At 40.2% G+C, this 26357-nt stretch overlaps 4 protein-coding genes and 1 non-coding gene across 5 annotated transcripts; all 5 read right to left on the bottom strand.

Annotated features, from left to right (window-relative positions):
* Positions 1–1498: 1498 nt before the first annotated feature.
* On the bottom strand, positions 1499–2444 carry LOC133715801 (uncharacterized). The gene has a single exon (XM_062142454.1). It carries the CDS (start codon positions 2355–2357, stop codon positions 1698–1700), a length of 660 nt encoding a protein of 219 aa, XP_061998438.1. The 5' UTR covers positions 2358–2444; the 3' UTR covers positions 1499–1697.
* An 8292-nt stretch (positions 2445–10736) lies between these two features.
* Positions 10737–11378, bottom strand: LOC133716736 (uncharacterized). Its single transcript, XM_062143405.1, has one exon. The coding sequence runs from the start codon at positions 11376–11378 to the stop codon at positions 10737–10739; it is 642 nt and encodes a 213-aa protein (XP_061999389.1).
* Positions 11379–11888: 510 nt separating this feature from the next.
* Positions 11889–11961, bottom strand: TRNAA-AGC (transfer RNA alanine (anticodon AGC)). The gene has a single exon. It is a non-coding gene; the product is annotated as a tRNA-Ala (tRNA).
* A 241-nt stretch (positions 11962–12202) lies between these two features.
* Positions 12203–14190, bottom strand: LOC133718073 (desiccation protectant protein Lea14 homolog). Its single transcript, XM_062144877.1, has 3 exons — positions 14062–14190; positions 13417–14030; positions 12203–12850 (listed from the first exon to the last, which is right to left on the bottom strand). The coding sequence occupies exons 2-3, from the start codon at positions 13698–13700 to the stop codon at positions 12574–12576; spliced, it is 561 nt and encodes a 186-aa protein (XP_062000861.1). The 5' UTR covers positions 13701–14030; positions 14062–14190; the 3' UTR covers positions 12203–12573.
* Positions 14191–14260: 70 nt separating this feature from the next.
* Positions 14261–15148, bottom strand: LOC133718074 (desiccation protectant protein Lea14 homolog). Its single transcript, XM_062144878.1, has 2 exons — positions 14858–15148; positions 14261–14746 (listed from the first exon to the last, which is right to left on the bottom strand). The coding sequence occupies exons 1-2, from the start codon at positions 15061–15063 to the stop codon at positions 14494–14496; spliced, it is 459 nt and encodes a 152-aa protein (XP_062000862.1). The 5' UTR covers positions 15064–15148; the 3' UTR covers positions 14261–14493.
* Between the last annotated feature and the right edge of the window lie 11209 nt (positions 15149–26357).

Here is a 26357-nt window from a genome sequence, read left to right as displayed (position 1 = left end):
AAATTTCTAAATAGCCCACACGCCTATAGAAAATATTTATATATGAAAAATATTGAAATTGTAATTACAGATAAAGAGAAGTTAAGATTCATAATAAATAGTGACTGAATTTTAACCAAGTTATTAGCTTAAGTTAAGGACAATCATTGGAGGAAGCAACCATCAATCCATCATAACCATACGTACACTCTTTTCTTCTGCAATATCGTTGAGTTTCTTAAGATTTCAGATCGAGCGAGTCGCATATACATAAGACAATGGATCCAATTCTTGAGATCAAACGTATTACATATACACACACGAAGTTTATGCATTTATAGTCGAACCTTTCTGGTTGAAAGTTGAAACTAACCCAACAGACAATATAATGATACCCTCATAAAAGCAATCGAAACCCATCGGGTATAAACGTAGTTGTCAAACTTCACCTTCAACATGTTAATTAGGACTGAATAAGATGCATAACAGTACTAGTATTTTTCGTTCTTTGAATAGTTCTTTATGATAATGTTAATTTGGTCAACGTATCTTCTTTGATCTAATAAGGTAAGATTTGGCAGCGCCAAATCAAATGAAGCACGTTGGCAATAATATTTGTATATATGGCTTACATAACAAGTCGTCACACATAGATCATCATTTCATTTATAAAGAGCAAGCATTGACTTGTATGAACTGGCCATCCATAATACAGGCAAGTTATTAGATTCGAAGTGATTCGATATTGAAGCTAAATCACAACAAAAAATATTACATAATAATAAACTAGCAGGGCTCACTCACTATGTGTGTGAAGATAAGTTAAAGGTAGTGGAAAAACTTTCCACACAACTATCACATTTTCTATTTTTATTTATTTATTTTACAACTTACCATATTATCCTTATTAATTAATTATATTTCATAGATTTTTAATATATAAAAGTTAAATTGGTAAAAAAATTCAGTTTTGCAAGTTAATTAGGAGTGTAATGCAAGCTGCTTGATAAAATGCTTCAAAAAATCGAGAACAAACAAAAATTCATTTTGGAGCTTGCTTCTGTGAATAAATTTATGAATTTTCCGATCCATCTATGAGTTTCCGGTGATGAATATGTCGTAGTTGCTTTAATTGATGAGAATCATTGTGAAACTAGATGATGACTTTAACAAGATTCAAGAACAAGGTGACTCCAAGATTCTCATCAATTGCATCAATGACACCTACTCTATCCCCTGAAAAAATCAAATATATTATAGCAGATATCGAGTTTCTTAGCTCATCATTTGAAGACATCAATTTCAAACACATATTTAGATAAACTAATTTTGCGGCAAATCGGTTGACAAACTTGGGACACAAGATTTCCTCAAGCTGTTCGTGGACACGAATTTTACCTCATTTTGTGTCTAATGTAATCTTATTTGATAACTTGAACGGCGGGTGCCCTAAAGATATGATTCTAGCTTCCTCGTTTGGTTTTTTTTTTTTTTCCTTATTAAAAAAAAAAAATCACTGTGAAACTAGAAGAGCTACGTTCATTGAGATTGGTTTGGTATATACAGATCGAATACAAGGGAAGTAAAAATCGATCATTTTTATGATAGAAATAAACTCGACTAACGACGATCTTACGTATAATCATAGATCATTGCTACATATGCTATGATGTAATCGATCAATTTCAATAAACAAAGTACAAAGGATCGAAACCCACCTATAGATTAACCTTCCTCTTGCACTTTTGTTCTTGAATCGCCTGGCTAGAAATATTAACCGTCATAGTACAGTTCATCTTCACAATGACATGCTTCTTCACTATATTCAACATGTTCACCCTTCCCGGAATCCTGGAATAGCTGCTCATCGTCAACAGCCCCGAATCCACGTCCGCCTTCAGGTTCGGGTTGGTAATCAGCATGTCGGTGATAATATCCACCGTGATGTTCATCCTCGTGGTCCGTCGGGCCTTAGATCGTCCAGGCGGACCTCTAGCCTCCCCCACCACCGTGCCGTGATAATACAGCGTGGTGGTGGTGTTGCTGTACTTGAACGAAGCCACGTTTGGATTCTTCACCGAAACATCAGCCGTTAACGAGATGTTGGTGCCCGGCTTGGGGGTGGTGCCATTGACCAGCTCGAGCTTTGTGACTGTGACTTTGTTCATGTTGATTTTCGGCTCCTTGACTCGGAACACGGTGAAAGCTAGGATTATGATAACTACGGCTTGGATTAGCACTATGGCTGTTATGCACCCGCAGCAGTTTATGAACTTCTTTTGTCGAGCTCTTTTTATTTGGAGGGCAGCTTCATTGTCGTCGCTGCTGGGTCGGTAGCCGGCCGGGGCTAGCGGTCTTGCCTGCTCCTTCTCCACCATGGTGGCTAGAGGTTGTTGATGAGGGAGAATGAGGCTAGGATGCCTGGTGTCTTATAAGGTTGAGTTGTGAGTGGGAGTGTGTGATGCGGTTTAGTCTTACTTTCTACAAATGTTGACAATAAGAAATTATGTGGGTTTTGCCTACCCGTAATTTTCAAGCTGCGAAAGTTGACCTTTTACACTATATTAAACATGATTAATGTTCACATAGAAGTGTGATACACTGATACATGAACAGATACTATTTGATTGTCTGACCTGATATTATTATGTGTTTTTTTTGACAAGATACCAAAGATGGATTTAGCTCTTCATTTACATGCAGGTCCAAAATCCACGGAAACCATTTGGTATTTGGTATTATGATATATCACTTTAAAATTATATGGCACACAAAAACTGCAACCGATTTAAGGTGGAGAGATTTATGGCTAGTTTGGGATTGCTGTGATTTAAAAAAAAGGATTAAATACTTGTTACTCCTCAAACTTTTCCCTGAAAAACAGTTTAGTCCCTCGCCTTTTAAATTAAACTAGATAATCCTTATACTCTCTAATTCTCACACAACAGGTCCACAACAGGTCCAAAATGACTATTATACCCTCATTTCCTCTTTTTTTTAATTATTTTTCTCTTCTTTTTTTTTATTTTCTCTCCCTCTTTTTAATTCTCTCTCTCTAATTTTCTCTCCCTCTTTTTAATTTTCTCTCTTTTTTTCTATTTTTTTTTTCTGGTTCTCTCTCTTCCCCCCCCCCCCCCCGAAGCCCGCACAGCCCAGCAAGTACCCTGCATCCCAGCGCCTTGCAGCAGCGCAACACCGGCAGACCACCTCGCTGCTCCTCCGCACAGCCTAGCCCATCGCTGCCCAGCCGAACCGGCCTCACCCGCGCACAACCCAGCGCTTGGCCTCCACCACCGGATCCCAGCACCTCCGAATCGCAGCACATCCATATCGCAGCACCTCCGGATCCCAGCACCGCCGGATCCCAGCACCTGCGTCAGCTACTCTTTTGCAGTTCTGCAAACCAGAAGTGAAGAAGAGCAGAAGGAGGAAGAAGACGTGAAGAAGAGGAAGGAAAAAAAGAAAAAAAAACCCGGCCCAAAGAAAAGGGACCCGGCCAAAAAAAAAGCGTCCAAGGCTTCGAGTTTGATCGGTCCAAGGCTCCGATGCTCCCGCGCTCGCCTGAGCCCGAACCTGGACGGCGTCTCCTCAATGGTCACCGCCTTCGAAATCCTCCGCACCGCCCACAAGAACGCCGCCCCAAATCCTCCCAACTGGTACAAGATCCTCCAGGTAGAGCCCTTTGCCCACATCAACACCATTAAGACCAAATACAATAAGCTAATTGAGCAGAAATTGCCCACATCTCGCTTTTCTTCTCCACCCTGATAAGAACCCCCATTTGGGCTCTGACGAGTCCTTCAAGCTTGTAGGGGAGGCCTTTCGGTTCCTTTCGGATAGGATTAGGAGGAAGGAGTAGGATATGAAGCTTAGGATTGGAGAATGGATGGTGGCCGGAAGTGGTGGTCTCCGGTGATGGCAGAGGAAGAGAAGAAGAAGAGAGGTCGAGGGAGAGAGAGAGACCGTGCGGCCAGGAGAGAGGGAGAGAGGGAGGGAGAGAGAGAGAGAGTATAAAAAAAGGGGAGAAAAATTAAAAAAATAGAGAAAAAAATAAAAATAATAATAAAAATAGAAAATGAGGGGCATAATAGTCCTTTCGGATCATTTTGGACTTGTTATATGAGAATTAGAGAGTATAAGAACTATCTAGTTTAATTTAAAAGGCGAGGGACTAAACTGTTTTTCAGGGAAAAGTTTGAGGAGTAACAAGTATTTAATCCTAAAAAAAAACTGCTGCTGCTGTGTTGTGAGAACAATCAGCTGTGAATTAATCATGTATCATTAGAAAAAAAAAAATTAATTTTAGATATAAATTGCGAAATGGATTGATTTTATTGGGAAAAGATGTCAGATTTTAATCGTTGTCAAATTCTCAGGTATGGTAGTGATGTTGTATTGGTATGGCCCTAACGAGAATAACAACACAAAATTCCATATGATCATTATATCTTGCCATTGACTATTATCATCTCAAATAAAAAAATAAAATACAAGACTATGACTTTTCTTAATGTTTATTCCCAAGTGTGTTCACCACCAACTTCTTAGCTACTTATATCTACCATATTAATAAGAAATGTGGAAGAAGCCTTTCTTTTCCCGGCACTCTGATTTTGACAAAGATTTAGTTAAACATTTTGTGACATCTACCAGCATAACTACAAATTCAAGGCATCATAATGAATTATAGATAAGTACTAGACGAGTTCTAGTGCACCACATGTGATTAAAATTAAGTGGTCAAGTATGCATACCAATCAATAATAACTCTAAATAAAACCGATCTTGATATGAATTCCCCAGAAAGTGGAAGACTTAAACTCAAAAGAAGTTGCCAAATTTCCCTACTATAGTACTTCCACCGTGTACACATGTATCATATCTGGGTCCTTGACCAAAAGCCCCAAAATGAGCCAAAGTTATCCCACTTACCCCAGCAAGAGATTTTTATTCCCACTTACCCTATTTGAAGTAAAATGACTATTTTGCCCTTAAAGTAATTAATTAATTACATTTGCCACTCTCTCTTCACGATCTGCCCTCTCTCTCTCTCTCCACACGATCTGCTCTCTCTCTTTCTCTCTTTCTCCGATCTGCTCTCTCTCCGATCTCTTTCTCTCTCGGCTCAGAAAGACGGCGCCGGAAGATTCATCGACGGTAGAAACAGAAACTCGGCGAGTTTGATGGTCCGCCGGAATTGTGAGCTCGGAGAGTTGTGGTTCACCATCTCCGATTCCAAGCATCGTTGCTACTCGAAGAAGAACTCCCAAGCTCCGTCGATGATGCTCGGCCTCTGGAAGGACTTTCCGGCCAAGGTCTACAGATTCTCAATGTCGCCGGTAACCGCCTCTCCAGCGAAATCAAAACCGGAGTTCATCTCCGGCGAGATTTGGCGCTCGAGCTCGACCTCCGGTGCTCGACACAGGGCGGTGGCAGAGGAAAACGTTGATCTGCTATACCGGTGGCAGAGGAAAGCCCATATATCCAACCTATTTGATAACAAAAACGAAACAAGAACGAATTGCCCATTATCTTACAACGGTCAAAATTGGTTCTTGCTGGGTATGTGTCATCAGAGTTCGCCTCAATCCCAAAATTGGGATTCATTGCGATTATGGGCAAATGAAGCAATATTGCTCCGTGTTTTGTGGTAAGAGAAGTTCGTTTGTGATTGCACACTAAAATTGCTTCCGTTGCGTACTATTGATGCAGTCAAGAATGGAATTTTGCTTTGTATTTAGAAAATTGCAGATGGTTCTGCATCAGAACTGCATAATTGCATGAATTATCCTCCTTTGGTTATTTACGAAACTTGTTTTATAAATTTTGTTGGATATTGTCTACATATGTGAATCTATGTCTCGATGCAGGTCTATCAAGCAATTGTTGCTTATACAAATAACAACAACTTTGTGTTTTTCTCGCTGTATTGATATTGTTGTTTATAATAAGTTGAAAAGCAAGGAAGATGGATATGTGGCTTTCTGGGAATACTATGGAAGATGGAGCCATAGCACTTTTTTTGCGGTAAAATGGGTCAAAAGCCCAAAATGAAAGAAAAAAAAAAGTTCTATTGGGGCAATAGAGGCTCGTAAAAGGTCTATTGGGGGGCAGTAAACGTCTATTAGAGGGCAATAGACGTTTTGAATTGATGTAATCTCTTCGTTTTTTTTCTTTAATGGAAGTTTTATTTGTTTAATGTAGAAAAATTAGTTTTCATTCCGGCGATCGAAAGTTGTATTGGGGGGCAATAGACGTCTATTGGAGGGCAATACAGGTGTATTGGGGGACAATAGACGTCACGTCTATTGGGGGGCAGTAGACGTCTATTGAGGGGCAATAGGCATCTATTGGGGGCAATAGACTATTGGAGGCAATAGACATCTATTGGGGGCCAATATACATCTATTGGGGGCAATAAACCTCTATTGCCCCTCCATTGGGGAGCAATAGACGTTTATTGGGGTAATAAACATGTCCGGCAACCTATGACCGGAATCCGGCGGCCGGCCGGTGACCGGATTCCGGCGGCCGGTGACGGGCTCCGGCGAAGTCGCCTATGGTTTCTCTCTCTTCCATTTTCTCTCTCTCTCTCTAAGTAACAAAAGGGTGAGGGGTAAAATGGTATTAAAAAAAAAATTTAAAACAAAAAAAAAATCTTAATGGGGTATTAGGGAAGACTCCCTTAGAGTGTATTGGGTAAGAGAGAATTAAAAAAACTTAATGGGGTAAGTGGGAAAAAAATCCCTAGAAATGGGGTAAATGGACAAAAACCCATCATATTTTAACAATTTAAGAGACACGTTGGGTATATTAATTCTAAGTTGCCTGTTCGCTAAGATGTAGTGATTGTGTATCACGATCGCGTGTTTAGGTAAATAGAGTGTTAATTAATTAATTTTTTTTTTTAAATACGGAGTTAGTTTTTGTTTGTTTGGGATGAATAGTATTTATTTAGTTATGAAGTCTACCCAAGATACAAGTTACAATCTTCTATATTAAGTGTATGTATGATCAGGGGTGGATTTAGGAGGCTTGAGCTTTGGCAGATGCCAAATCTCGATATCTGAAACTATAGGGTATATGATTATGTTCGAGAAGGTAGTTGCATGCAGAAAACTTCCAAGAAAAAAAAAGGGTTTTTTGCACCAACAGTGTCTGGAGATTTGGGTGACTGACAATATGATACCCGAACTTACAAAGTTATCAAAGTAGTATCTGAACTCGTTTTTTCTTATCAACGTCATACCTACTGTCATTTTCCATCACGGTGCCGTCAATTTAACCATGTGCGACACAAGTGACTCATTAAATGAGTCAAAAAAGTCTGATTTGCCCTCAATTCCTTAAATTTTCTCTCTCTTATTCATCATCCTCTTGATACTTATATAGCCTTCCGCCTCTCGGTGGTGGTGGCGTGGCGTAGCGGCGTGGTTAGATTCGAACCGGCAGCAGGGGTTGACCCGATCTCGGTGGTGTCCGATCTGGAGTGTTAGTGGTGGCGCGATCTGGGTTGGAATTGATTTTGATCTGGGAAAGAATCCGATAGTGGTGTCCGATCCAATAGCCATCACAAATCCCATCACCAAGCATAAACCAAATTGCCAAACCTCACAAGCATGCTCAACAACGCATTACCAAGCCTAACGCTCAAAAGGGTCATCAAATTCAATATATACCTGTACGCACGAGCTCCATCCTCATGTGTTCACTTCCACTTGCATAGCCCAACCAAAGCAACATAAGCATCTTCTTCCACCTTAATTTGAACCTCCTGCATGGAGTCCACGAGCTTCAAAGCTTTCTCGAGGTTCCCATGACGGCAAAGCTCGGTTAGGTCGGAGTTGGGGTTCTGGGTGTTGGTGGCGGTGACGGAGGAGCTGCAGACAGTTATTTCTTGGGTTTTTCTGGAAGAAATATGGGGACTTTGGAACTTAAGGTGGAGAAGCTTAAGGTTTCGAGCTTGTGGGTTTTGGGGAATTGAGGATTTGGAAGGTGTTGGTTGTGAGGAATTTGAGAGGTATTAGCTGAAATCGCCATTTGTGGGCACTGAGAGCATTGTCCGTGTTCCAAAGAGGAAGAAGGGTTTTGCTGGAGGTTTAGTGGTTCATGGATAAAATGTATAGTTTTTCTTAGAATGAATTGGATTTTTTTTTTTGTTGAGAATAGAGAATGTATTGAATTGGGATTTTTGGTTAATAGATTTATTTTCAATATAATAATTTATATAATTTTTATTTTTAATTTTGAATTTATTCATTTAAGGTTTGATGAAGTGAAAAAGACTTTTTGCCCTCAATTTGCAACTCACGTGCGGCACACATAGTCAGGATTGACGGCGCCGTGACGGAAAACTGACATAAGTACAACGTTGATAAGAAAAAACGAGTCCAGGTACTACTTTGATAACTTTGTAAGTTCGGGTATCATATTGTCAGTCACCCAAGTCTCCAGACACTGTTGGTGCAAAAAACCCAAAAAAAAAAAGGGCTAATCTGATGAAGGAGAAGCAGTTTACGAAATTTGCTGCAATCAATGTTAATTTTCTATACTAATGAATATTTAAAAAGGACAACATTCAATTATGACTCATGAAAAAGAAAAAAAGTTAATAAATGATACCTTTTTTTTTTTTTTTTGAATAAATAAATGATACCTTTAATGACCCATAAATGTTATAATCTTATATTACTTGATTAGCTTATGATGAAAATATATCAGAAAAGAAAAAATTTGTTTAAATTTTTCTTTCACTTGTTTGAGTAAGTTTCGTAGTTTTAGTCTTTTCTAATCTATAAAAATTTCTGAATCTGCCACTGCTACTATGCATGATTATGATCTTTAAAATGGTTAATGTATTTCCGTCACTTGTCATCACTTTACGGTGTTAGAAGGTAGAAATGGAAGATGGATTTAACTCTTTGGAATTATGCTTTTATGATGTTTATGTCGGAAATTGCATCCAGGAAAAATTTAAGAAATTATTTTCATTTTATGAACATTTGTCAAAGAATGATTCATCTATAAGAATATAAGATCCTTCCCAGGGCTGGTCCTGAGATTGTAGAGGCTTGAGGCAAAAAAAAAAAAAAATGTGGCCTCATCTGAATTTCACATTTTAGCAATTAAACAATTTTTTATTCTTTTGAGTGCTTTTGGGCATTTTTTTTTAGTGCTTTATTATTCTTATATATGTATATGTTTAACTATAAAACCTGGTATATTCTCAAAAGAAAAAAATATAAAACCTGGTATCTAGAAAGAAGAATTAAAGAAAGTGAAGAAAGGAGAGGAAGAAAAAAAGCAGAAAATAAAATAAGAAAAGAAAGACAAGGAGAAAGATAAAAGAAAGAAAAACAAACGGGCTAGGAATTGCGCTTTGAAGCTTCAAACATAGGAAGGTTAAGCGCATTTCCATATGTCAAGGCCACTTTTCCGCTATGCCAGTTGCGAATATACGCTGTATTATCACAAATATTATATATATAGTTGAGGCAATTATTTAAATTAGAGGCCTCCGGTAATCAGTGGCCAGAGACGGCCGCCTCACTGGCCAGCCCTCAGGGCCGGCGCAGATCCTTCCACACAAAAAATAAAAAAAATAAAAATGGACGCAATTTTGGCGACGAATACATTGCTGGTAAAAACTTGTCAAATTTCAAATTTGTGAGCATTGCATGTGTGATGTTGGAGGCTTTTGCGACAAATTTTTGTCGGAACCAGTGTATCCCTTTTTAGTTTTTTAACACAAGCTTAACAGCTGTCTTGACAGAGGTGTAATATCTCGCTGAAAATGTTTTTAGAAAAAAGAATGCGTGTGTGCTAAACAATACGTAAGTGCGTAGCAATCTTATCGAGCCCTACCCATGTTCCTACCTCTTGGGCTTGTCATCATTTGCCAATACCATATCAAAACCAAATCTGCCTCATTATAACCATTTTAGGCCTGTTTAGAGCTGTAACCTATGCAATTAGTTTTCAGTTTTCAGTTTTCAGTTTTCAGTTTTCAGTTTTCAGTTTTCAGTTTTTCACCAAAACCCAGTAAAGGGAGAGACTGGTAAGTCTGAGACAAATGGGTATATCAAGTTTGTTGAGTGGTGCTAAACTGCTAATTCTGCTTGGAAATTGATACTTTATTATGTTTTGCTCAACTTAATATGTAGGTTACCAACTTTCCATTGACTTTCCAAGAATAACAAACAGAAATGAACATTAATAACTAATATTAGCTTGCAGAAATATTGTTTATGCAAGATTTTGTTTGTTAAGTTATACAGATTTCAGATCCAATTTGAAATGTTTGAGTGGTTTGACCCAGTTGGGGAAACTAGAAATGTAAACCAGCAAGCATCAGTTTATATATATTATCCTAGTTATCCCAATGTTTTCAAAGAAGCTTCTACTTGACCTACTATATGTTCTTTGAATTTTTCATCCTTGACTAAACCCAGGAACGCCCTCCTTGACTTTATTGGAGGAGAACAGAAAGTTGAAATTTTTTTTTGCAGAGATAATCCTCTACATGGGAAAATTAAGCAAAAAGGAACAGGGTTTAGGATGAAGAAGCTAATCAGATGCTAAATTTCATTCATCTATTTTTAAGATCACTAAGTAACTATAAGACAATCAGAAACATATTTACAAAAAATATAAGGCATACAAATAAAACAGCACTAAATTAAAGGGTAGAAAAAATTCAGACCAAAAAGAAGAAAGCAACAAGCTGGTGAGGCTTCAATTTGAACTCAGAATATCATTCAGTGGCAATTGAAGTCCTGAATTCTCTGGGTGGTTTGGCTAATACTCAAGCTGCAATCCATCTCCCCACTTCTTCTTTTCTTCACCACCCCCACCATATTGACCTTCCCACTAATCTTTGTATAGCTCTTCAATCCCAAAACCCCTGAGTTAATCTCACTGCCTATCCCATCAATCTTTACCTCCGCCACAACTGTCACCTTCTTGCTCTTCCTCATCTTAATAGAACCTTTAGAAATTGTGCCTTGACCAACTGTAACATCCCCATAGGAAAAAACAACAGCACTCTCATCATACTTCAACCCTCCCCAGTTCTGATTCTTCACCAGAATTACTTGATTCACAGTCATGTTGATGGTGGAGGGTGTAGACGTCAAGCCCACGCTCAGATTCTCCACAGTGGCTGAATCCAACTTGATGTTCGGATCCTTAAAGCGAAAGAGAGTGAGGCAAAGCACACCTAGAACAACAACTTGGAGCAGAACAACTGCAATTCCAATCCCACAGTACTTGAGCCTTCTTCTCCCTCTAGTAATAGCCTTTGGAGAAAGAATCTGGAATTCTTCTTCTTCTGCTTCTAGTTCTCTCCTGGAGCCATTCAGTTGATTTAAATGTTGATGATGATCTTTCTTCTCCGCCATGTTTAAGTTCTTGAGAGGCTGAAGATGGAGGAAGAGGGTGCTATATTCTCTGTTGCTCTAATTTTTTGGAGCCAAAAGTAAAAGGGCTTGAAAAGAATTTAGTGAACAACGTGTACATGACTTTGAAAGTTCTGTTATGAAAACATACAGGTTTATATGTCTTGCTCCGGGTTTGGTACTTCGTTGAATAACAAGAATGATGGATTTGTTTGCTGGGTATTGACTTTGACAGTAGCCATTAGAAGTCTTACAGGGTATTAACTCATCTGGCTTAGTTTATTCAACCATGCATTCGAAATATATTTCAAAGATTGTCATGTTAGTCATTGGAAAATTCTTCTTAATGGCTTAACAACCACCACAAGGAAATTAACTGGTGCAGATTATGACGTTTATCATTTTTCAAGGCAGAATGAGGAGCAGGTGGCCTGGAGAGAGCTATAAAAGTTAAAACAGAGAAGCAGAGTTTGACATTGTCCAAAACGAAGGGAAAAAAAAAAAAAAAGAGATTGGAGATGCGGGGTATCGATCCCCGTACCTCTCGCATGCTAAGCGAGCGCTCTACCATCTGAGCTACATCCCCATATGATCTGATGAGGCTAAACATTTTTTATAAAACAGGTAGATCTGTACTAGAAGCCAGCCATATTTCGTCTATACCATACAGATGCTTCCCCTAGATTGGGAACAATCCAAAAGGAGTCAGAAGAATGAAAATATTGTAGTCCTTGTACATATTGGCAATCGATGGGGGTACTCATCCCATCAATCTTACAAACTCTGTCACCTTCAAGTTTGTATTTCAATTTTGTGACCACAACTTGCATTTCCTTTTACTGAAAAGGAAAAGTGAAACGACTCATCAACGGTGAATCCAAAAGAGAACTAGATATGCACCACTAATCCAATTGTACGTGGAAAGTAATACTTTTGAGGTCGAGTTCTCACTCTTAAATTTATAAGTATTCTCACTCTTAAATTTATAAGTGATCAGAATTTCATTATATACTCATTAGGAAAACATCAGTAAGAGTTTGAATTTTCACATAAAGATGAATTGGACATCCCAGAGTTCAGGAGCTATGTCCACGAACCATAAATATACGTCAAAATACAGCTTTATCAGTTCATCCGATTAAGCACCTAGCTTCATTCGCATCTTATTGTAGTATTTTATTGTTTCTGCTCCAAGGCATCACCAACTCATCATGATTTGATCCATCAAATTGCTAAACAAATCGGAGATCTTGGTCTCGCCTTGTTGGCAAGGAAGTGGTAAAGAGATGTTGCCGATGATAGGAAGGTGAATTGTGAGTTGGAAATCGATGCGGTAGTCAATGTCTGCATCTACAGAAATGTCATTTGCCAAATTTATAAGCGTACTAAATGGCACCTTCGCTGACAAAAGCAATATAGAATCTGCTCCTGCCTTTATGTACACAGGCTCCTTCAATTTCCCTAATAAAGGTTCACTGCACATAACGGAGAAACAATCCATGTTAGAATAGAATTTTACTTTACTAAACTGTGAAGCTAACCATTGCTCTTAAAGCTAAATTGTTACTTTAAGGTTTGGGAATTTGATGTCTGGACCAAAAATTTTGGCCAAAATCAACGTAATTCATGGTACAAATTTCCACTCTGATAACCTATTCAATATGCGCTACCGATTATTTTCAAAAGAGAACAAATAAAAGATATAGAAAATAAAGACGGTCTAGCAATTCAATATTAAAATGTGGAGGGAGAGGACATTTGCAGTCACTCTACATGAGTGTCCAGAAATAATGGAATTCGCAAAGCTTCTACCATCCTCCGAAGCATCAGATGTTTCCATGTTTTTCTTAAAGTAGGAAAAAAAAAAAAAGTAGATGAGGATGGAAAATCCGAAGCAATAGAATTTCTCTAAATTCTTACTACAACATGTATACAACATCTGAATGTCTTACAAGTGCAAGATCGAAGAAAAAAAGGTCAAACAATCTGATCATATGATGGTATGCAAGAATTTGTTTCAAAAACAAGACATTGATCAAACCTGCCACCGATTTTCATTTTGAAGGAGGCTTGACTGACAGGCAGAGAAAACTGAAATGAGTTGTACACAGAGATCTTGAAAAGGAGATCTATGGAGTCGAAGCTTATATCCTCAAGTTGAAGGTCTACAATAAGCGCAGACCTCCTCTGCATCTCAACCAACCTCGCCAAAACATAACCCCTGGCCTTGTTCACAATATAGTTCTTGGCATTGCCCAATAACTCCGACACTTTCAAATACAGAGAGCTTAAAATGCTCGCTGTTGAAGACAAAAACAGAGACATTTGTTGAAATTGATTTTGAGTTTGGTTGTTATGCTCCTATGGATAAAGAGTTTAGGTGATATATATGTTAGGAAGCACTAATTGGGTTAGAAATGATGCTTTCCTTGCAACTCTCCTTTTTACAGTCCCTGATTTAAACATTCCGATGGAAGCAATTTGTGGAAGTTTCCTTGTTTAATAGGGCAATTATATTCCTCATTGCCTTCCCGTCTAATATCCTATTGGTTCCTGTTTTGGTACATGTCCGTCGTTTTGCTCTGCTCTGACTATCAAGTATTAACCCTCTTGAAGAATAAAAAGTACCAGACTCATTGCAAGAGAAGTTTCATACTTTAGACTTCTCACAACTAAAGTTTCGTACTTTAAGACTTATTACAACAAAAGTTTTCGTACTTCAAAGTTCATAATCTACCATTTGCCTCATTATAATGTTCTTCATAGTAGTACTGTTAGATACAACAAGGTGATTATTGTAATGGTGAAAAAAAATAAAAAAAATTGTACTAATCACGAATGGGACGATGCACCCCACAAGTTAGTCATGGTGATAAACACACAAATTCGTAAACCATATTCTTCATCTCTATAACTTGGTAAATTTATTTTCAAGATTTCATCTTTGTAGTTATAACTTCAATATATTAACCCACAAAGTGTTAACTGTGATCAGCTGAACAGAGTCACGAGTCAGAACCAGTAGGGGTATTACAGCCAAGCATATCTTTTCGACTAAAACATAATCTTGATATGAAGCTCAACATACAAAGATAGAAAAAGCTCGAAACTTGTGAGCTCAAGCAAAGAGGCTGGTGAGGCTGGGAAGCTTGATCTCTCCCTTCTTTGACAAAGGTATGGTGAAGTTCCCAATCACAGGAAGGTCAATGGTGAGACCCAATATCAACTCATAATCAATGTCCCAATCTGCCCCAACATCCTTCACCAATGTCATCAACACACTATGTGGCACCTTAACTGGTACCTCCAGAAGGGTAACATCACTTGCCTTAAGTGATCCGGGGTCCGGAACTGTCCCAGATATAATCTCCCTGAATCAAAAACAATCATATCCAATCAAACCCAGGTTTTCTTCCACGCCAAGCAATCAAACCCGATTTTGAACATGAACATTAGGAAAGAAAAAGTGACAAAATTAGTACCTGCCAACACATTTGAGGGTGTAGGAGATCTGGCAGATGGGGATGGAGTGATCATAGGGGTTTTTGACATGGACCTTACCGATGTACTCCACGGAATCGAAGCTCGCCTTCCTGAAGTCAACATCTGTGAGATCTGCCTCCGGCTTTTCTACGTTGGCCATTTTGTCTGTCACGAAGTTCTTGGCCTTGTCAAAGAACTGAGCCATTTTCTTAAGCACTGAAGTTACAAAAGTGAGAGATGGAAGAGGAGATAGATTTAAGCAGGATAGATGGAGTGGTTTGGGGATTTGAGTTGTGATCGGGGAATATATATACACACAGGTGGAGAGGGCAGTAGTGGAAGATGTGGGTTTCTGACACGTGTCGATGAGGTTGCGGCGAAGACGCGTGACAGTGTACGTGTCCGCTCGTGGTGGCTCCGTGTTTAGAGATCTGTAAATCCGGCCGACCAAAAATTAAAGAAGATAGAGAGGTGTTAGAAGTCGGGGCTAAGATTTGGAAATGCCTTTTTCCTTCTTATCGTTAACGTTACATGAGTCATGGTCTAGCATCTATGGGAGACCCCAGACTGGGTCCTTGCCCTCATGTCGACACAGGCTCCCCATCCGATGGGTATCCACTATCCACTATTCTTCTGGGGTGCGGTGGCGTGTGGAGGATATTAATGCCTTTGGCTAAGAAAGATCTTATAGACCTAAGGAAACCAACTACTCCGAAAATGGAGCACCGGAAAGTTACATTGCTGAATAAGTTTTCCGGCTAACAGAATTCTCTCTTATTTTTATTATTGGGAAACATAGGGGAATTCAGAATGCAAAAACATTGACATTTTTTTACTGTACATTGTTTTTACATATTGATTTCTGAATGGACTATAGTCACCACGTTAGATGTTAAATGTTGAATTATCGAAAGAAAGTCAGTATTGAAACTCCAATTTATGAGACAAGTGACATTAGTTGAAAATTTTCTCTAACCACTTTGACCCGGTGCCAAAAAAGATCTTATATTTAAAATAAAATTAATCTTATATTTTTCTACCAACAAAAGATAGTAATGGGGTCATTGTCGGACGAGCTTACTCTATAAGCAATTTATGTTGACAAAGTTATGCTTGGGCCATAGGTTTCAGGTTGATGGTGCAGGGATCCAATTCGTATTGAGTTTTTTTTTGCTTTCATCAACAGATTGGGTGGAGGCATGCAGGATAGGCGACTGAGGATGATTGGAGGATTGATCGGCGGTGGAGAGGTGCGATTACCATTGGTGTCATTCTATGGTTGCATGAATTTCTTGCTGAACATGATGTGATGGTGGTTGCGGATAGAGAGTTAGTGGTGGGAGACAGTGTTCTGATCGGATCGTGGTCACAGGGTACTGGGCGACTTGTCAAACCTTCTAGGAAAGTGTTGTTGGCGATGCGAGGTGAGGGCGACTACTCAAAGTGGTGACTGGGTTGATCAAGGTTTGGTCTCGTGAACCACGTGGTGTAGTGTGTTGGTCGAACGGCCTAGTCTGGAACCCCCAGGTCTAGCGTTTGAATCCCAGCTCCATCCCGTGGCCAGCAGATTTGAGGGATCCTTTGGATTCGTGCGTCTGCGGTGCAGTGGATTAGTCTGGCTTTGCCTGGCTTTCGCCGCAATGTCGGTGAAGGTGTCCTGGCGCTGGGATACGACTACATAGGTGTGTGAGTTACTAACAGCTAACTACCTGATAAAAAAAAAAGGTTTGGTCTCGTGAAGTTGGTGAATCGGCGCCAATGCGGCCGCAGTTGTGGGGCCCACTATTCTCCCAACTGCAAGAAGTGTTAGGTTGTGGTCTACTGCTCCAAAGCCCTATGCTTGGGCTATTTTCTCTAATTTTGCTGTGTTGTTTTTAGTTTTTGTTTGTTGGTCTTTTTGCAGTTATGCTTAATTTTTGGATACGTGCGCAGATTTCAAATAAGTCCATGTTCTTTCGAGTCAAGGTTGTTGTCTTGAAGTTCAACAGGTGTCTGAATGTAGGTACTTGGTATGTTGTCAACAGGACCCAGTTCATTGCCGTTTTAAAACCATGCATCTTTTTTTTTTTTTTTTTTTTTTTGATCGGGTTAGTTGTTAGTTACTCACACACCCATGCAGTGGTATCCCAGCGCCAGGACACCTGCACCGACATTGCGGCGAAAGCCTGGCAAAGCCAGACTAATCCACTGCACCGCAGACGCACGAACCCAAAGGGTCCCTCAAATCTGCTGGCCACGGGATGGAGCTGGGATTCGAACGCTAGACCTGGGGGTTCCAGACTAGGCCATTCGACCAACACACCACACCACGTGGTTTTAAAACCATGCATCTTAGTAGTAGCTTGTATTGATGTAAGGGATGGCCCACCCAATAATTCACTATTGTGGCATATCCCAGTTATTGTTGTTTTTGGTCAATATGGCTCGGTCAGTTGCCTTATTTTGGTTGTATCGTTAAATCCTTTGACATGTCAGTCTTCCCTCTTTCGAGTGAGGATAATTAGTTTTAGTCTTATTGTTGGTCGTCCTTATGGTTGTAATCCCTTGACCCTTGTTAGGTGCTGTGATTACGGTCATGTTGTAATTGCAGTTTAACGGAATAAAGTTATTTTGATAGAAAACAAAAGAAAAATTTTAAATACACACCCCAAACTACTTAATACACATCCCTATTATTTTATATTTCAAATAAGATTTTATAGGTAGGTTAAATGACCAAAATAGACATTTATGTATTAAAAGAAAAATAATAATAATAATCATATGTTCCTTATATTATTCTATAATTATAAACACAATGAATTTCTATACATGGCATCCTCATTTAAAACAAGAACAAAGTTAGAAACCATCTAATTTAATTTTTTCTTAAATGAATTGTAATTAAATGGGGTGAGATTCTAAATTTTTGAAATCAATAGCATTAAATGTTTTTAAAACATATCGCTTTACTCCCATTTTTTAGTTCATTTTTTTTTATATCTAAAAGTGATGATTAGACAATTTATTATCTGTTCAAGTAAACCCTAATTTGTGTTTGGCCCAAACTCTAGGTTACTTGACCTAGTGGTAATAGGGTTAAATTAGAAGGATCTAGATTCCTATTTAATGTAAGATTACTTTCCTTGTATGATTGAGATTCTATGCATTGTAATCCTCTATATAAAGAGGCCCCTATTATCAATGAGAATACACAGCAAATTCCTCTCAATTTCTGATTCCCTACAACACGTTATCAGCACGAGCCCTAACCCTAGCTTTAGAAACCAAAACCCCAGAAATTGATCAAGCTCCAACGGATTAGCCTTGCCTGCGCTACTACTGCCCCCGCAGCCCCCGCGTCGTAACTCAACGCTAACCCTACCAGGTTAGCCTCGCTGCCCCTGTAGCACCCGCAAGCCCTGCTTGCCTTCCACCTTCGCGCGCACTCGCCTGCCCTTGCGACCGCGACTCACCAGCGACCTCGCGGCATCTCCGCAGCATCCTCGCGGCATCTCCGCAGCGTCCTCGCGGCATCTCCGCAGCGTCCTCGCAGCCCCGTTGCATCTCTGTAGTTTCCTCGCGGCCCCGCGACAGCCCCGCAGCATCCTCGCTGCCCCGCGACATCTCCGCAGCGGCCTCGCGGCATCCCCGCAGCATATCTGCAACGACCCCCGCGACTCCGCATTCCCGTGACTCGCCCGCGACCGCGCGACCACAGCAACCCTAAGCTCGCTTGCTGCCCCCGCAGCCCTACGCTCACCCGCTGCCCCAGCAGCTCCTACAAGCCCCTGCGTTTGCTGCTCCCACCTGCGCGCACTGTATCTGCTGCCCCCGCGGCCCTGCAGCACCAGCAGCCTATCCCCGCAGCCTGTTTTCCAACATGCGCGTGTTCTCAAGCCCTGAATCAACAAGTAAGTCTTTGAGATTAAAGTTCCTGTTTTTGAGTTTTTCTCCTTTTTCTCTTCTTTTCTCGGGGACTTGCAACATCCCTTCTTCTACCCCCCTTTCTTCATTATAGGGGAGACCAAATTAAGCCGAACTGTGGGGGTTCGTGCTCACTCCAAGCTTAGAGCTTGTAGAGTTCTCCAAACTTAGAGTTTGTTGAGATAAAAAATCGACCGCAAACATCATTGTTTCGATCTAATTCAACCCCTCTTGGAATCGAATTTCTTGGAAGCGACTATGCTCGGAAATTCCTAATTTCTTGGAAGCGATTACGCTCAGGAATTTTATATGTTTTCGTGGTAGCTTTTTCCGCTCCGAAACTAACCCTAATTTCTTGTTCTCTTTCAGGATGAGTAACCTGAACAAATTGGACTTTGCTCCATTGGGAACAACTGGCTCTGGATATCACAGGTGGGTTCGTGATGTCCGCCAGCATCTCAAGGCTGATGGAATCCTGGATATGATTCTCGAGCCTAACCAGGACGTGCTAACTGTTGAGCAAGCTCAAGCTTTGGAAGCAAATAGAGCAGCCTTAGAGGCAAATAAGGAGAAAGCCATCATCCTAATGACTCGTCATATGGATGATTCGCTCCAGTACGAGTGTATGAATGAAGAAGACCCCAGAAGACTGTGGGTCTCACTCGAAGAAAGATTTGGCAACGTCCGTGACTCATTGCTTCCTGACCTAGGAGTGAGATGGCATAGCCTCCGCTTCTGTGATTTCAAGTCAGTTCTTGACTGCAACTCGGAAGCACTTCGCATTAAATCCTTAATGGAATTCTGTGGTAAAGAGATCACAGATGCGATGTTGATTGAGAAGACTCTTTCTACCTTCCCCGTCTCTGCATTGATGGTTGCTAAGAACTATTGAATCGATGTTGCTGCAGGACGGATCACAAGGTTTCATGAGCTCATTAGAGCTATGAATGTCGCTGAAAAGCATGACAATATCCTTGTGAAGAACTATAATTCGAGATCCGTGGAAACAAAGCATATTCCGGAATCCAATTATAGTCGCACCTCTAAGAGAGGGCGCTAAGAGCGAAACCCTAATCTTAGGTATACTTCTGGACATTCTGATCCATATAATCACTCTACTTGGGAAGGTAACCGCCAAAATAGGCGAACACGGAACCGAAGAGGTAAACGTGGAAAGAGAGAGGGAGGCAACGCCTCTGGCCATGTTGGTGGCGCCACCAACACTAAGAGCCATCTAAATGACGCTTTTAAAGCGCCTCAATCAATGGAGTTCGAGCAAAGAGATGTATGTTCTCGATGTGGAGTGTCTGATCATTGGGCACACATTTGTAGAGCTCGTGAAGAACTTGTCACGTCCTACAAAGCATATTGTGAAGTAAGAGAAGCTCACTATGTGGAACAAGAAGATCAAGATGATCGATGATCTAGAGTGAAGGGTTGAAGACTACAAATCTGGCTGGGATCAATAGATCGCCGATTCTGTTTAAGTCTTTATTTTTCCAAGAGATGTAATAGGCAATTGCCATATTATTTTTATAGTAGATGCCTATGGTTTAGTCTTTCTTCAAAGTAGGCGTACTCAATGTAAATGTGATGTCTAAGAAGGTTTTGAGATAAGTGGTAATTAAGCGAGCTTTGCTCCACCGACATCTCTCTACTCATCTTGTCACATTTGCGTTGGAATTACCGAAAGAAGTTAGACGACTACCATTGTTTTGCATTAGCTAGCATTTGGATTAGATTCTCCTAATGGTTAAGAGACAATGATGTACTCCATTGGCTTATGAATAAAATTTCGAGTTCTCTTCATTACGACTCCATTTTGATTCATGAGCATGTTACTTTGTGACTACGATGGCTGGGCCATCAGTATTAATTCAAGGACATGGAATAGCCCAAGTTCCCCTTGCCAGATGGCACCTTGATTATTCTCACAAAACTCTCTACGCTCCTAGGGCAAATCACACCCTATGAATAGCCAACGGATTCCATGCAGAAATGCAAGAGGAGAACAAAAATGAGTTCCTTTGCAATACCTCTAATGATTGCGTATAAAGGCGCATCTTAGAGATCTTTATGTGTCTCTTTAGTAGACTCTATGTCACTATTCGAGCTATTAATCCAATAAAGTCATGAGAGATGATCTCTTGGATTTAGACACATATTGGCTTTGTCACGACAGGATAGGTCATCCTAGTCATGATATGATGATCCGTCTACTAAAGACTTCACATGGACATCCTTTCTCTCGAGCGAAACGAAGCATGAATCAAAAGTTGATTCTCGGACTAAGTGTGACCGCCGCCGCCATTGTTTTTGGCACCGCCACCGTCTACAGCCAGCCTAGGGCCGCCACTGTCCCCCTTGACAACGCCATAGAAGGCGTCACCCATGGCTATGACGCCATGGATGTCAATCCCCATGGTTATAATGCAATGGATGCCACTTCCCATGGTCTTGACACCATGATGGGTGATGTAGTCACAAACTTTGCTTCAAAATGCGTTTCTAACGCTCAGGCCCAACCAAAACCCTCATTGGTTGCTTCTAAGGCCTCTCGCTCATTTTACAAAGCCATTTCCTTAGGAAAATTAGGACTGAGACAGTCCTATGCAAAGGATAGGATATGAACGTTTAAATATCTCATGATGTTGGTTGATATGCAAACACGCTGGTCCCGTGTTGTGCCATTGTCCAACTGTAATGCTGCTTATGCTACACTCCTAGCAAATATCATATGACAATGGGCTCACTCCCCGGATCATCCTATTCCGTCACTTGGACTTGACGATGCTAGAGAGTTTACATCGAAGACTTTCGATGGATATTGCAATGGGACTGATGTTGGACATCATATTCTCATGTATACACCCAAATGGTCTCGCAGAAACGACTACGATGGTAGTCAGGACATTGGAAATGCGCCCCAATCTCCTTATCCGCTTGGGGTGATGCAATATCGCATGCAGCAATGCTAATTCATCTACGACCCACCGCCACTCAATGTACCTCTGCGTTACAGCTAGTGACTGGGTACAAGTATCGTACTTACGCGTATTTGAGTGAGCCATTTATGTGCCAATTGCGCAGCCACAACGCTCTATGATGGGTCCTTACAGACAAATGGGCAACTCAGTTGGATTTGAGACTCCAACAATCGTCCTCCACTTAATGCCCTTGCTAGGTGATCTCCTTACCGCTAGATTTGCGGATGTCACTTTGATGAGACAGTCTTCCCGTCGTTAGGGGGAGATAAGAACACGAATGTTCAACAGGAACGATAGGAATTGTCGTAGTCTGTCCCCACTATGTCTCATCTCGATCCCTGTTAAAGTGACGAGATTACACAAATATGCTGCAAACATGCCTGCAAGGATGGACGTCCTTACGAGAGGACGTAGCGCCACCCTACACAGAGGTAGGCATGGCGCCAACGCCATAGAAAGTGGCACTCTGGCGTTACAGGCCATGGCCCCAGCTAGGATGCATGGGAGGCCCGTGGGTTTCGAAGGATACTTTGGCACACTCCAATCCTTTGATCATCGACACTCAAAATCTGTCTCATGAGTATCTTCCGGGTTATGGTTATCTTTGGGGGACGCCTCAACGTTAGAACCTATTCCTGAGAATATAGAGCTCTATGAAACTTACACTAGTGTACATGAGACGTGGGATAGAAACTCCACCATAATGATGATGTAGTTGCACATGCGCATGAGTTTGTTGAGTCAGATGATATCGAACCACGCTCCGTTGATGAGTAAATGCCAACGTAGAGAGATTTGGCCTAAATGGAAAGATGCGATCCAGGTTAAGATGGATTCTCCAACGAAGAGGAAGGTTTTCGAGCCAGTAATGCCAACACCTCCTGACATAAAACCTATTGACTAATGGGTCTTCGTTAGAAAGCGTGATGAGAAAAAGAGATGGCAATCTCGCCTTATGGCGCAAGGGTTCTCACAAAACGCCCTGGAATCGACTACGATGAGACATACTCTCTCGTAATGGATGTCACTACACTCCACTACCTTGTCAGTTTGGTAGTTTCCGAATAACTGAACATGCAGCTTACAAATGTGGTCACTACGTATCTCTATGGGGATCTAGATACGGAATGTACATGAAGGTTCATGGTGAACTTCATTTACCCAAGTCAAGTGGCTCTAGACCACGGGGCGCGTTTTACAAAGAGGTTAAAACGCTCACTAAGATGACTACTTGATTGGGAAGGGATATGCCCACGCGTTTTCCATAACAAGTTTCGGATTCTATCGCGGTTCATGTTGGACATGATCTTCATTAGAAGCCCTTAAAGAGTTAAGGGAAATCGCTGAACACTAGAAATCCGAGTTTGAGATGAAGGATTTTGGGAGAACACGATTATGTCTCGGTTTGGAACTTGAGCATTGTGTTGATAGATGCTTAGGCATTTTGACAAGGTCAAACCTTCAAGCACCCCCATGATCGTCCGTAGTCTTGATTCTGAAAAGGATCCTCTTCGTCCAAAGGATGATGACGAAGATGTGCTAGAGGCAGGAGTGCCTTACTTAGTACAATAGGCGCATTATTGTACTTAGTTCAATGCACAAGACCGGACATCTCATTTGCCATGAACTTGTTAGCTAAGGTATAGCTCTGCGCCAATGCGACGCCATTGGATTGGTGTAAAAGATATCTTTCGATACTAGATGTACGACTGATATGGGCATGCTTTATCCCTACAGAGAGATGATGGATTCAGACCCATCACACACCAGGAACATCGCCAACACTGGCCTGCGTCCTCTATCCCCATCCCACAACGACATGTGTTTTGGAAGGTTTTGCTGATGTTGGGTATGTCTCTGACCCACACAAAGGTCATTCCCAAACTGGTTAAGTGTTCACCATGGGTAAAGACCGTGATATCTTGGAGGTCTACATAGCAGACCCTAGTCGCTATATCTTCGAACAATGTAGAGATTATTACTCTTCACGAAGTGATTCGTGAATGTATATGGATTGGATCCATAGTTACGCATGTTCGAACAATTGTGGTTTGAAGTCTACCACAGATGAGCCTACGAGCATATAAGATAATGCTGCTTGGTTTGAAGCAAAGGCTACATCAAAAGCGACAACACCAAGGATAATCAGCAACAACAGACTCTCCTCAAGATCAAAGTGAACTAGGTTCAATCTGAGGTTAGTATGGCAGACTTGCTCACTAAGTCATTGCCTAAATTCCACTTTCGAGAAACGATGTTTGCGGAAGTTATCCGAACTCCCATGACCGTAGTCATCAGGGGGAGATGCAGTCATCAGGGGGAGATGCAGACATCAGGGGGAGATGTCTACATGTATGGTCTCGAAACGTGAAGGGTGTGTTGTGCTCTTTTTCCCCCTCGACCGAGGTTATTTTTGTCCCACTGGGTTTTTGTTACTCGGCAAAGTTTTTAACGAGGCAACTAGAGAAGCACCGCGTTTGGGCAACACAAGGGGGGAGTGTTCAAGTAAACCCTAATTTGTGTTTGGCCCAAACTCTAGGTTACTTGACCTAGTGGTAATAGGGTTAAATTAGAAGGATCTAGATTCCTATTCGATGTAAGATTACTTTCCTTGTATGATTGAGATTCTATGCATTGTAATCCTCTATATAAAGAGGCCCCTATTATCAATGAGAATACACAGCAAATTCCTCTCCATTTCTGATTCCCTACAACATTATCTAATATAAAACATCACATATATAAAACTTTGTAATTTTTAATGTGTTTGACCATCCAATGACAACTTCGTAGTTCCACCATTGTGGAGAAACTACTGATACAGTTTTGGTTGAATGTTCGACTCAAAATTTTATACTTGATCAATAGGGTGTTTGGTGGATGAGAACTCAAATAATACAAAACCTGTTTCTAAGCATCTATTTGAACTTTGAAGGAAACAATAATGAATCCTTATGGATTTCCCAATAACTAACACAAGTAATTAATATGGTCAATTATATATACTAATCAAATGTTAAATAATAGTGTATTTTATGGTTTTTAAGTTTAAGGATATTTTAGGTAATTTGGGTTGTGTATTTAGTAAAATGTTAGAATGAGAAATTAAATGGTAGGTGTATTGAGTAAGGAGTGTGTATTAAGTGATTAGGGGTGTGTATTTAAAACTTCTCAAAACAAAATTAGTACTTTTTTATTTCTTTAAAAGAGAAAAGAAAAATACTCGAACAACTTCTTCCCATAACCAGGTTGTTTGGAATCGTTAGGGCTGTAAATAGGCTCGATATAGCTCTTATTCGGCTCGATTTTAGCTCGTTCGGCTCGTGTTCGTAAGATAAATGAGCCGAGTATGAGCTCAATATTAGGCTCGACAAAAAAACGAGCCGAGCTTGAACAAGGATATATTCGGCTCGTCTAGCTCATGAGTAGCTCGAGTTTGTTAAAGCTCGACGTTTGTTAAAACTCGACTCATGAAAATTTATAGCATAATAAAAATATAATTTTTCTGATCTCAAATCTTTATTTCTTTTTATTACATTCCTTTTCAATTGGAAGAGAATATGAGATTTTAAGTAAAATATATTAAAATAAAGTCAAAAGGGATTTATGTGATGGTTAGACGTCAAATTTTGGATTATTATTTTAAATTTTCTTTCTTCCTTTTTTAATTTTTAAATTTAAAGTCAAATGAACCCAGCCGAGCCTTATTTAAGCTTGATCTTGTCCAATAAATCAAGCCGAGCCGAGCCTAGCTCGAGCTTAAGAAAAATATTCAAGCCAAGCCGAGCTTAAGCATGGAAAAAAAAATTCAAGCTTTAGCCCGGCTCGAGCTCGATAAAAAACAAATGAGCCGAACATGATCACCCTAGTATTCGCTCCGGCTCGGCTCATTTACACCCCTAGGAATCGTTCACTTCTTGTTTTCTTTTTATTTTCTTAATTTTGTATATTTAGAAAAAATAGAGAAAGTGAAAACTCAACGACAATTTCATTTATTCCCGATTATTGGTATATCTACTTGAGTTCCTAAATCAACTCTAACACCATTTATGCATCGACGGTGCAAGTGACCCAACACTTATAAGATGATCTCAACCCTTGATATTTATAATCAACGTTTTTTTTTAACAACCATAAAGTGTATTTTATGTACTCTAACCATCCATTTGTGTTTGTGCAAGTGCACGCCGGTACTCTAAATTCTCCCCCACATTGGGCATAAAAGATAAAAAACAAAGCCGGTTTTGAAGGACAAAAGTTTTCTATAAGAAAACCCTTACTACTATTACACAATGTTGAAATTTTATGAGTTTCTATCACCACGTTTAAAAAAGATTTTATAGTCTGAAAAAAAAAAAAAAAAAAAAAAAAAAAAAAAAAAAAAAAACCGATAACAGGTTTTCCAACGAGCACCACCCACAAGGCCACAAGTAAACTCTATTTCATTAAAAGAAAAAAATGGAAAAGAATTAAATAGGGCTAAATACTGTTTAATCCCTGAACTTTTGCTGAAAAAACACTTCAGTCCCTCGCCTTTTAATTTGACAAGTTTTCTCCTTGTTGGAGCGAAAGAGGAAAACCCTAATTCTCTCTGTGAGCAACTCTG

This window comes from Rosa rugosa, chromosome 6 (assembly GCF_958449725.1).
Source record: "Rosa rugosa chromosome 6, drRosRugo1.1, whole genome shotgun sequence".
Classification (NCBI taxonomy): domain Eukaryota; kingdom Viridiplantae; phylum Streptophyta; class Magnoliopsida; order Rosales; family Rosaceae; genus Rosa; species Rosa rugosa.
Note: the sequence above shows the minus strand (reverse complement) of the source record. Positions and strands in the feature narration are given on the sequence as shown.